Source organism: Agelaius phoeniceus, chromosome 24 (assembly GCF_051311805.1).
Source record: "Agelaius phoeniceus isolate bAgePho1 chromosome 24, bAgePho1.hap1, whole genome shotgun sequence".
Lineage (NCBI taxonomy): Eukaryota > Metazoa > Chordata > Aves > Passeriformes > Icteridae > Agelaius > Agelaius phoeniceus.
Genome location: NC_135288.1, coordinates 2,540,900 through 2,553,411, shown reverse-complemented (window position 1 = coordinate 2,553,411; position 12,512 = coordinate 2,540,900). Strand labels below are relative to the sequence as shown.

The 12,512-nt window shown below is 50.2% G+C and overlaps 1 protein-coding gene across 1 annotated transcript; it reads left to right on the top strand.

Moving 5' to 3' along the window:
* The first annotated feature begins 391 nt into the window (after positions 1-391).
* KIF17 (kinesin family member 17) lies at positions 392-12,202 on the top strand. The gene is given in 7 exon segments (XM_077190337.1): positions 392-2,002; positions 3,443-3,589; positions 4,357-4,458; positions 7,353-7,368; positions 7,371-7,419; positions 7,421-7,596; positions 12,028-12,202. Coding segments are annotated over 6 exon segments (711 nt in total). The 5' UTR covers positions 392-1,738; the 3' UTR covers positions 7,554-7,596; positions 12,028-12,202.
* The last annotated feature ends 310 nt before the right edge of the window (positions 12,203-12,512 follow it).

Here is a 12,512-nt window from a genome sequence, read left to right as displayed (position 1 = left end):
CTCACACCTGTCACACCTGTCTGCTCACACCTGTCACACCTGTGTGCTCACACCCGTGTGCTCACACCTGTCAAACCTGTCTGCTCACACCTGCGTGCTCACACCCGTGTGCTCACACCTGTCACACCTGTCTGCTCACACCCGTGTGCTCATACCTGTCTGCTCACACCTGTCTGCTCACACCTGTGCGCTCACACGCTCTCCTGCATGCTGTGGCACTGCACTGGTGCTCACAGGAGGTTGCACACCCACGTGCTCACTCACCCTCGCCTGCACACGCAGGGGCCACAGCTGGGCACCGCTGCCATTGCACACTCATGGCCCTGTGCACACTCACAGTCTGTGCCCTGGTGCACACCCCTCTGCACACCTGTCTCATGCACCCCCCTCTGCACACCTGTCCTCGTGCAACCCCCATTGCACACCTGCCCTTGTGCATCTCCCATTGCACACCTGTCCTTATGCACCCCCCCCTTGCACACCTGGCCTCATGCACCTCTCATTGCACACCTGTCCTCGTGCACGCCCCCATTGCACACCTGCCCTCGTGGACACCCTGCACACCTGTCCTCGTGCACACCCCGTTAAACACCTGTCCTTGTGCACACCCTCCCTGCACACCTGTCCTCGTGCACCTCCCATTGCACACCTGTCCTCGTGCACCTCCCATTGCACACCTGTCCTCGTGCACACCCCCATTGCACACCTGTCCTCGTGCACACCCCGTTGAACACGTGCGCGCGACCCCGCGTCGGTCACGTGACGCGCTGGGCGGGGCCTCTCTCCCGGCGCGGCCCCGGTCGCTGTGGCGACCGCGTGCCGCCGCTCGCGCATGCGCGGGGCCGCCTCCCGCCGCCTCAGCGCCGCCGTGCCCTCGGGGTCCGCGCGCCTCCGGCCAGCGCGCCACCGGCGGCGTCACCTCAGGTTTTCCCTTGCTCAGTCCTCTTTGGACGTGTCTCGGCTCACAAAAGTTACCTCAGGGTTTCTTACCCTTGGGTTTCCCGCCCTTCAGCTTCCCCCCAGGGTTTCCCTCACAAACCTTTCCCCCTTCAGGTTTCCTACCCCCGCTCAGGGAATTACCTGCGCTAATTCCCCCTCAGACCTGTTCCCAGCTTCCCCCTTTCCCTGCATCCCTCTTTTTCTCCTTACTTTCCCGTTCTCCCCCAGCCTCCCTCGCTCGAGGGTCTTTTTCCCGCGTGCCCCCAGTGAGGGGTAAGTGCTTCCCTCCCACAGGGGGTGCAGATGTCCGGGGTTAGGCTTGCTCCAGCCGCCGAGTGAGCTGTGGGGCTGGTCTGGATGGGTGGGGTGACCTGTGAGGGGAGTCTGACCCGAGTGTGTGGGGCTGACCCCGGTGTGTGGGGCTGATCCCTGCGTGTGTGGGGCTGACCCCGGTGTGTGTGGGGCTGACCTTGGTGTGTCACTGACCCGGGTGTGTGTCACTGACCCTGGTGTGTGTGGGGCTGACCTTGGTGTGTCACTGACCCGGGTGTGTGGTGTCACTGACCCTGGTGTGTGTGGGCCTGACTGGGTGTATGTGGGGCTGACCCCGGTGTGTGTGGGGCTAACCCCAGTGTCTGTCATTGACCCCAGTGTGTGGGTGACTGACCCCAATGTCTTTCACTGACCCCAGTGTCTCTCACTGACCCCATGTCCGTCACTGGCCCCAGTGTCCGTCACTCACCCCCGGTGTCTCACTGACCCCGTGCCCGTCACTGTCCCTCTGTGGGTGGCGGGGGCGATGGCGGCGGAGCCGGTGAAGGTGGTCGTGCGCTGCCGGCCGCTGAGCGGGCGGGAGGCGGCCCTGGGACACGGGGCCATTGTCCATGGTCGGCGTGGACAGCTCACGGGGCCGGTGGCTGGTGCGGAACCCCGCGGCCCCCGCCCAGCCCCCCGGCAGTTCTCCTTGGACGGGGCCTTCGGCGGAGAGCACAGCACCGAGCGCATCTACAGCGAGATCGCCTACGAGCGCATCTACAGCGAGATCGCCTACCCCCTGGTGGAGGTCAGTGGGCACCCGGGGCAGCCCGCACAGTTTTGGGCACCTCAATGAGTTCCAGGAGCGTTTGGACAATGCTCTCAGGCACAGGGTGGGATTGTTGGGGTGTCCATGCAGGACCAGGCGTTGGACTCTGATCTTTGTGGGTTCCTTGCAGCTGAGCGTGTTCTGTGAACACATAGCTCGGGACAGGGGCTGAGGGGTTTTACAGGTGATCCCTAAGTGAAGCAGGATCCACTTGACCTTCCCCACCTTCTGCCCGTGGCAGAATGGTGCAACAAGATGAACTTTAAGGTCCCTCCCAACCCAAACCATTTGGGGTTCCTGATTTAAGGGCAGAAAGCCCTGTCCACTGCTTCAAGAGGCTTAGCTACAAGCCTGGGCAGCAGAGGAGAGCAGACAGTGTCCCAGCAACAGTCTGAGAAATTGGGAAGAAACAAAACTTTGTTAGCAGCAGCAGGGTACTGAGGAGACTTACATTTAATTGTTTTAGGTGGATGTTTATATCACAGAATCCCAGAATGGTTTGGGTGGGAAGGGACCTCATGCCATCCCACCCCCTGCCATGGGCAGGGACACTTTCCAATGTCCCAGGCTGCTCCAAGCCCTGTCCAGCCTGGCCTTGGGCTCTGCCAGGGATCCAGGGGCAGCCACAGCTGCTGGGGTATCAAACTGAGGATTTTAGGGACATTTTTACTGTCAAGTGAGAAACCTTAGAGAAGAGGGGGAACCTCAGCCTGGATTTGACTGGCAGAAGAATAGGGGATCCCTTTGTTTCCTTGTTAGCAGCAGCACAGGAAACAGCTGAGGTTAGAAATGAACCTGTTAAGCAAAAAAAGACCAATCTCCCCCCCAAAAAAAGTTTTGTTAGAAGAAGTAACACAGATTAAATGGCTCATCATGGTTTTAAGATGGAAATTCCTAATCATGAGAACAAGCAGGGCTAGAAACAGTAGATATTAAAATAGGTTATTTTTTTGTCTTATTTAAACCTTAAGAAATCCAGTTATTTTTTCTTCCTACCACACTTCTCTGAAACAGGGACAAGTGACAGTGAGCAGCTTGCAAGCAAAAGTTATTCAAAGCTAGAGTCCATCCCCTTGGCCACCCCCTACCAACTATTGTTCTAGTTGTCTCTTTGAATCTCATAAGATTTTTGTGCCCTATGGCAAAAATATTATAGTTTGCTAAGTGTTGGTGTTGTCAACTGCTTTTCAACATCTGCACTGCTTCAAGATTCCTTGTTTTGAGAGAAAAACATTGATTTATATGCTAATTTTGTAATTGCTATACTCTGATGACGTGTGAAGATTAAGCAGCCTTTTCGTGTTTACTTCCAGCTCTTCCTTTAAAACACCTTTTGAGGGGGTGGGAATGAATCTGGACAATGTGTTTCCAGTTAGGCAAAGATGCTGGCTGTTTTCTCTGGTTTCCCCCCATTTCCAGGGTGCCATGGAAGGCTACAATGGCACCATCTTTGCCTGTGGCCAGACTGGCAGTGGGAAGTCCTTCACCATGCAGGGAGTTGCAGATTCTTCCTCACAGAAAGGGACCATTCCCAGGGCGTTTGAACACATCTTTGAGAGTGTACAGGTGGGTGTGAAAGAGATCCTGGCAAGGTTTTCTAGAAAGACTTTGGTGTCCTGTGCCAAGAAGTGAGTGCTGATGGCATGAAGTGTGACTGGGGACAGGTTTGGGGTGCACTGCTCTATGGTATTGTCAGGCACCCCAAGGAGGGGAGAGAAATGATGCATCTGACTCCACTGATGTCAGAAGGCTAATTAATTACTTTATTATACTATATTATTTTATACTATATTACATTGCATCTAAACTGAATCTGCCAAGCACTCAACTCTGCACACACTGCTCTGAATCTCGAGACTGCCAGTGGCAGTCCTGACACACACACACACACACCTGGCCCTGACAGGCCAAGGGAACAAACCACCATCACAGTGGGTGAACAATCTCCATATTGCATTCTACTTTGGCACAAACACAGGCACAGCAAATGATAAGAATTGGTTTTTCCTTTCTCTAAGGTTCAGAGAATGTGAAACCCAGAAATATTCTTGGGAAGAATTGTGCCTTCCTTGCTTTTCTCTGTGAGGAGAAATGTGGCTGCACATCCTTAAGCTGGGGCCTGTGCATAGTGACATGAACTAACTGTCCCCTCATGCCAGGTACCATTGTGACCCTGAGGTGGGGAAGGACCAGGAGTCCCTGCAGTTGGTGCTGAGTGGTTCCACCTGCAGTGAATGGCCAGGGTGAGGTGCTGGAGGGTGGGGGGCACCCAGCTGTGGGAGAGGCTCCCCTGTGCTGTGCAGCCTCACCCCCACTCCCCCCTGGCTCTGCAGTGTACTGAAAACACCAAGCTCCTGCTGGGAGCCTCCTGCCTGGAGATCTACAGAGAGGACATAGGAGACCTTCTAGGAGCTGACACCAAGCAGAAGATGGAGGTGAGACAGGCTCAATGTGTCTTAATTAAGTGCTTTAATTAGCTCAGATGGCTGTTACCATGACTTACAGAAGTGCAACAAAGGTCTCTGTCTGAAGCCTGAGTGCTAGAATATGAAGTTACATGAGAAATATGGAAGCTGAGAGGGACTTTTGAGGGACTTGAGTGAAAGTTTAGGAACAGGATGCAGTTGGAGACATGTCCAGTGTATCCCACATGAGAGTGGCTGGTAGCTCAGCAGCAGCTCTGTGAAAATCCTTCACTGGACAAGGCTGGAATAAAGTGCTCATGGGGCAATTTCTTCCTCTTCATCTCATGCTTGTCTCTATAGCAAGAGGATTCTGGGCCTTATAAATGTTTAATCTGATCTAGTGGAGCCACGGATGATCTCTTTATCTGCCTAAACAAAAAAGGCTGATCCTTTTTGAGGGCACACAGTAGATATTATTCCCCACGGGAACACATGTGACATTTACAGGACCATAGGAGGGTAAACTCTCCCAAAATCCTAACCAGGGGGCTGATCTTTATAAAATTTACCTCTTGGTGGCTTTGCAGATGCTTTTGTATGTATTCCTGGGAGGAGCTAGAAATCCCCTGTCCCAATTTCCTTCCTTGCAGGACTGCCCTGGTGTATAAAACCAAGGCAGCAGCACCTTGCAGCGCTCTGGGATGGCAACAGACCCAAACTGCCTTACAGGGCAGGTATTCCTGACAGGTTTCTGCCTTTAAGGCAGGCAAACCCGTCTCTGCTCCATGTTCCAAGCGTGCTTTGCTTGTCTCCTGCAGAGGGAGAGTGGGAGCAGGGGACTTCTTGCTGCAGTTTCCCTTCCTTTGTTCCACACCGGGGGTGCCGCGGGTTTCCATGGCGATGCTGTTGGCGCTGGGCGGGCAGGAGCTGGGCAGAGCCGTTTCCAGGGTAACTCTGTCACGCTGCCTGTTGCTGCCTGTGAAAAACGCATGTGTTTTACGATTGGCTTTTGGCAAATATGAAAATGAATCTTCTATGTGTTGTGTTAGAAAGTAATGCTGTATTAATTCTCTTAAATAGTGTGTTAAATATAGTTTTAGGTTATAAAAATTGTTAAAATAGAAACTGTGCTATGTAGGATACTTTTTTTAAAGAAAGGACTCGCAGCGAGACAGCAGCCACAGGACACCTGAATCTTTCAGAGAAAAAGAATTTATTGCCCTCTTATCAGAAGAAACAAACTTCTTCCTGCCCCAAAGGCGCTGTTAGGATTCAGAGGAAGAAGTTGATGATGACCAGACAGAATCCTGTATTTGAATGGAGTTTATGCATCATGGATGAGGTGTATGAATATGCAACAGGCTGTTGCTTTTAAGGGTTAATCCTCTGTTAACGTGGGTCCTTTTTCAGGCTCCTGCTGCCCAGAAAAAGGTACCCGGACTGTCAGTAACTCTTTGTATTTATTGTCCCATATTGTCCTAATTTAAATTGTCCAAATTATTATTACTCTGATTGTATTACTATTTTTATAACCATTTTATTACTATTAAACTTTTAAAATTTTAAAGACAACTGATGGCGTTTTTCACACTACCTCCACTGAGTACTTGAGGGAGGGTGTCCTGCCCAAACAAATCCCAGGCTGCCCCACTGCACACCTCTGAGTCCCCCAATTCCCCCAGAATCCCATTTTGTTCATTCCCTTGCCTTTCACCTCAGTGACTACAGCCACGTCCTGGGTCAGGTGTTCCTCAGGGACTCTGCAGCACCCCCAGACAGAGCCAGGCCAGTCCTGGGCTTCTCAGCAGCACAGAGCAGCCACAGTGTATGAACAGTGACTGTACTGGGTTCATCCTGTGCATCATGGCTTTGGAACAAGCATAAATCCCACCCAGTTGAGTGTGCGGCCACTTTTGCTCTGTTCTGTGGGATTTTTTTAACAGCAAATGCTGTTTTACATCATTTCTTGTGAACATCACTGAGGTAGCTGAGCCTCCTCTTTGGAAGTCACAGTGCCAAATGTGGTCTGTGCTGCTCCATCATGACAACCATATCTCGATATCCCAGCTGACATGATAAAGATAGTTTTGGTGATGAACTTAGCAGATGTGGGGTGTAACAGAGCTGTGGAAAATTAATTTAGCTCATTTAAAATTCCCAGTGTGGAGGGGGCTGGTGTAGGAGTGCAGGGATCTCTGGATTATTTTGTATTTTTTGTGTAGGTTTGATGGGTAACTCAAAATTTTGGATATTTCCATTGCTTATTAACATTCTGCATGAAACTTTTCATCTGTGCAATTGATAATTACTGAGAAGATGCTGTTGGGTATTTAATGTTCTGTCTCAACCCAGAGTCCCAAATAGGACTTTTGTTCATTTAAAAATTAATTAATCTGGAGAAAAATGGTGACAGTTCACCTGTGTGTGACGGGTGTTACTTTGGGAATGTTGTCAGTGAGCTCAAACCACCCACTCAGAACAAAGACTTCAGCAAAGCACTGGGAACAATATCTGGGAATATTGTATCTGTCCTTTGGTATTAAAAAAAGCTTCCTATGGCTGAGGAGATCTTACAGCCTTTGCCATAATAGGTGAGATGTATTTTGATTCTTGTTTAAAATATGCAGCTTAATAATAGAGAAGGTGGAGGGTGGATAGAAGCTGGGTTCCTCATGGCCTGGGGGATGTCTGAATCAATCAGTAACTTTTAGCTTGAATTCTCTGAGCCATGAAGGTGGTTCCTTCTTTCTCTGGGGTTTTATTCCTCCTTCAGAACTCAGGCTTCCTGGTGGCAGTCAGATGTGTTTTTCTCATACTGCAGTTTAATTTCACGTAGCCCTCAAGGTTCTGGGCCATTCCCAGTGTAATTTTCCCTGCTTTCCGTGCCCCTTGTTGTGACCTGGCTTGTGTTATCCTGTTGGCAGCTGAAGGAGCACCCTGAGCAGGGCTGTACGTGCAGGGGCTGTCCCTGCACGCCGTGCACAGCGTGAGCAGCTGATGGACAGGGGCTGCAGGAACAGAGCAGTGGCTTCACCCTCATGAACAAGAGCTCCTCCTGCTCCCACTCCATCTTCGCTGTCTGTGTGGAAATCTGCGCTCTCAGTGCGTACCTGGAGACCCTGTGAGGCCACTCATCATCCCTCAGCTACCCTTGGATCCCAAATCATGGTAGGTGCAGCAGAAAAATCCTCCTCCCTGGGAGAGTCAGAACCCAGGACATCCCTCTGGCTGCCCTGGATGGCTCGAGCCCCTGACAGGGTGTGACAGTGTTCACAGGGGTGTGAGGATGAGGGGAGAGATGAGGATCTGACTCCATGTTTCAGAAGGCTTGATTTATTATTTAATTATATATATTATATTAAAACTATACTAAAAGAATAGAAGAAAGGATTTCATCAGAAGGCCAGCTAAGAATAGAAAAAGAAAGAATGATAAAGGCTTGTAGCTTGGACAGAGAGTCTGAGCCAGCTGACTGTGATTGGCCATTAATTAGAAACAACCCCATGAGCCCAATCCCAGATGCACCTGTTGCATTCCACAGCAGCAGATAACCATTGTTTGCATTTTGTTCTTGAGGCCTCTCAGCTTCTCAGGAGAAAAAATCCTAAGGAAAGGGTTTTTCATAAAAGATGTCTGTGACAACAGGGGGTCTCTGAGCACGAAGCCAAAGACACCTGTGCCTTTCATTTTAACCCATGGAGAAAATTACCAACTGTGTGAAGATTTACAAGCCATGAGAGTTTAAGTAGAATGATAGTTAGTTTGTCACAAGATAGAAAAGTAGAATTTTGGGGGTTTAGAATGGGGGTTTATGTCTGGGGCTTTGCCCCAGAGGTCCTGGTTGTCCTTGATGGGCTGCAGCTGCCATGTCCTTAATTGGGCTGCAGCTGTGACCAATGAAGATAACTGGGATAAAAGGGGGTGGGATAGCCAGTCAGGGAGAGTCTTGAAGGAGCTCTGAACTGAGAGAGAACAGCGTGCAGAAGAAGGAGTCAGTGAAGATTGGCAGTATGAGAATACACCAAAGAGGTATGGACTTTAGAAGTCTGATAATATAATTATGGGACTCTAGAGAAATAATAGAAGAACAACAGGAATGGCACCAGTTCACTGGGTTTGACTCCTCACCAGGATCCATCTCCTCATCTGGGGGGTTTTGGGCCATGGCAGGGACACCTCCCACTGTCCCAGGCTGCTCCAAGCCCTGTCCAACCTGGCCTTGGACACTTCCCAGGATCCAGGGGCAGCTGCAGCTGCTCTGGACCAGGACCTCCCCACCCTCACAGGGAAGGATTTCTGTATATCTCATCTAAATTTCCCCTCATGAAACAAACTGAGGAGGAAAAAGTTGTATAAACTCATGGTCAGATCATGTTACTTGTAGAGGACTTTGGCTGAAACTGTAAGTACTGCTGAAATATGTGGAGGGGTGTGTGTGTGTTCAGAGAGAGCAAGAACAGGCATGAATTTTTACTGTGGATCCTGTTGAGAAAAGCACTAAACTGTGCAGTGTTTAGATTAAGTAGATTTTTTCTTACTTCAGGGAGTCAGGGCCCAAAGCAGACAAAGAGCAGGGCTGGAACAGGAAGTGGAGCCAAAACAGTCCTGGTTCTTGACTGTTGAGATGCTTCCTCCTACGAGCTGACTGGGAATTGTTTCCATGCAGATGAGCAAGGGCAGGATCACCTCAGGGCTGCCAAACTCAACTTGGTGCATCTGGCAGGAAGTGAGAGACAGGCAAGGACTGGTGCCACAGGGGAGAGGCTCAAAGAGGCCACCAAAATCAACCTGTCCCTGTCTGCCCTGGGCAATGTCATCTCAGCCCTGGTGGATGGCAGGTGCAGACACATTCCCTACAGACTCCAAGCTGTTGGGATCTTTAGAATCCTCCATTCTGTTTACAGACTTTTCCTTCACTGCTGCCAAATTGACCTTATTCTACTGAGATGGCAAAGACAATCTCAATAATCCAGTGTTTTCAATAGTGGCAAGTTCTGTTAGAAAAGGCTGAACGTGATTCAAATCCATGGTTATTTTTGGTGATTGTGGCTAGAATATGGTCAGTTGCAGAAGTAAGGTTTCAGTAGGAAGAACAAAAATGAGCTGCAAAAGAAATAATACTGTAAAATTCTTTTTTGAATATATATGTATGTTTTCAAATAAGCATTCAGCCTCTTTTTTCCTACAATGTATATTTTTGACACTACAAGAGAAGTTTTGCCATCCTTATGGCAGTGCTTGAGGACTCAGCCCAGCCTCAGCACACCTGCTCTGTCCTCTGGAGCAGGAATAGGAAATGTAGGAGCAAATGTAGGGGAGAGCAGTCTTTAGGGAGCTGATCACCTTTGGAGAATTAGCCCCTAAAAAGGGCAATTTTCAGCAGGGAATAAGGCTGTAGGATGACTTTTCCCCCCTTTCTGCCTCCTTCAGAAACAGCTGGGAACAAAGGTAATTTCCTTGCACTTTTCATCTTCCCGGTGTCTTTTATCTCCCAAATCTGTAGCATAGCCCTGGAAACAAGTCCTGTTTTTCTTTGAAAGAGATACTTTTATGTATAAATACCATCCAATTACATTCACTTCCATTTTCCCCTGAAGCTGGAACCTCTCCCTCTCTCCCCACAGCTCTGGAGCCCCGGGCTGGCAGCATTTTGGCAGCGAGTGCTGTTTGAAGGAGCACAGGGGTTGCCATGTTCTTTCCTGGCACCCAGCTTCTTTGTTCTCTTTCCAGGAATTCTGCTGACAATCCCACCCTGTGACTGTGGTTTTTATTTCTGCTTTGCTTTGTAGGGCTTCTACCTGCTGGGGCTGCTCACCTGGGAGCAAATCCAGCTCCCTATCTCAAACCCCAGGTGGATCTGGAAGCAGAGAAGCAGCTGATCACAGAAGTAAATTGGGAAGAGTGGCTTTGACTAAAACTTTTTTTCATAGTAATCATTACAAATATGGTTCAGCCTTTCCAGAACACTTCTCTTTTTCTATTTTTCTTTATTTTGTAATCCTTGGACTTCTCCTATGAACAGACCATGTGTTATGGAGGCCCTGTGCCTTATGATAAGCCACCTCTTGTTTCCACTTCTCTGGGGATGGATTGGAATGGATTCCCAGGAAGAATTTTTGGAGGAACTACATGTGAAATTGTCAGAAAAGAGAGGAATAGAGTTGAGGAAAGCATAGTCAAAGGTGTTAGGAAGAGTACAGAGATGAGGAAAAAGAGGAATAGAGAGCCAGAGGGAAACAAAACTCTCTCTTTGCTCTTTAGAAAGTTCATTCCAGAGCACCACAACCAGCCAAGGCAGCTGTTTCTAGGGCTGAACAGTCACTTTGATCAACAACAATCACTCCTGTGTCTACTTAAGTCACAGGAAAAGTCAGTGAATACTGGTGGTGGAGTTGTATTGGGATGGGCATAAGGTGTGACCTGGAATGGGCCTGGATGTGACCTTGGGAACAGTCCCAGGGCTGTTGCTGTGCCTTGCAGGAGTTCCAGGAGAGGCTGGGCCAGCTCCAGGCCAGCTACCAAGCAGAGCAGGCATCCCGTGCCCCCCTGGAGAAGGACAGCAGCAGCCTGAGGGGTGACTTTGATCTCAAGGTGTCTGTTCTCAGCATCTCCTCAGGAAGGAAGCAGGTGTGGAGGCTGTGCAGCCTCCCAGGTTCCCTCAGCAGCAGGGACTGGTTTTGCACTCACATCTGTGGCAGGCACTGCAGCCTTTAAAAGGCAGCAAGTGTTGCCACTGCAGCAAGTGCCCACGCTCATCCACAGCAGGAGCAGGGACTCTGCCTCTCCTGAATTTAGGACTCTGTCCCAGCTTTGTCCTCTTCCCTTTTTCCTCGACTTCTTTCCCTGTCGGAACCAGCCTGACCCTGACCCAGCCCTGTAAGCCTTGAGGCAATGAAAAGCCTCATTTTTGAGTAAAACACCTGCTTTTTGCCCACGGAGCAGAGTTGCCCCTGCTGAGGGCAGCGTGGCTCTGGAGCAGAGGTCACTGCTCTGTCCCCTCCCCCTGGACTCTCATTGCCGAGGGCAGGGCGGGGTGGCTGCCGCAGTCTCTTCCTCCGTATGCAAATGTGCTCCAGCACTTCTCTCCCGGTGGATTATCCACACCATCGCTCACTGCAAGGCAGATATTCCTCTCACATCCTAGAAATTGCCTCCTCTCCCTCTCCCTCCCCATTTCTGCTTTTCATGGACACCTGCAGTGCCTCAGAGCATGGTTTGCAATGTGCTCATACAGCACTGATCACCCACTAGTAATTCTTGAAGCTGTATTCATTTTTGGTGCTATCACTTTTTGAGGTGAAGGTTGAGAGGTTCTTTATTTCTTTCCCTTCTGATTACAAACGTGCACCCCCAGCCTGTGAAATGGATGATTTTTGGAGCCAGGCTCTCCCAGCCCTGTACAATCTGCTTTCCTTTCCTGATACACCCTCTCAGTGTTTCGTGGTTTTTACTGCCCAGCAGAAGCAGGTGAATGACAGCCCTTTTCCTTCCAGACACGTCATTCCTAGCTTTGGGGGGAGCTTTGGGAGATGGTTTCACAGATTTCTGTCTAGTTTTGCACAGCTCATTACCAACATTGTGTGTATTTCCTCTTTTCAGCTGCCACACGGACTAGAACAATCTCTCACCACACACCTTCACACGAAGATGCTGTTGCTGCAGCACATAAAGAGCCAACCTCAGCCCAGGTACCCTCCAGGCTCCTTCTCCCCTCTGGATGAATAACCCTGAGTGGGTAACATTGTGCTTCATCTCCCCCAGGACTCTCACTGTGTCTTTCCAGAGCTACAGCCTTTGTTTTCCTCTTGTCACCAGGACCCAGCAGCACCTGGGACTGTCACAGACACCAGTGGGATGAGCAGGGGCAGTGTTGGAGCAGTGGGAGCTGTCACTACCCCGGGGATTTCCCTGCCTGCAGAGCAGCAGCTGGTGCTGGCCAGGTCAGTGACATCCCTGCCTGTGCCATCTGTCCCCCGGGCACACCCTCAGGCAGGGGCAGCTCTGCCATGGCACCACAGCTGCTGAGCTCCCCCTGCAGTGCAGCCCCAAACCAGGCACATGTGAGTTCAAATGATGTGTGACCG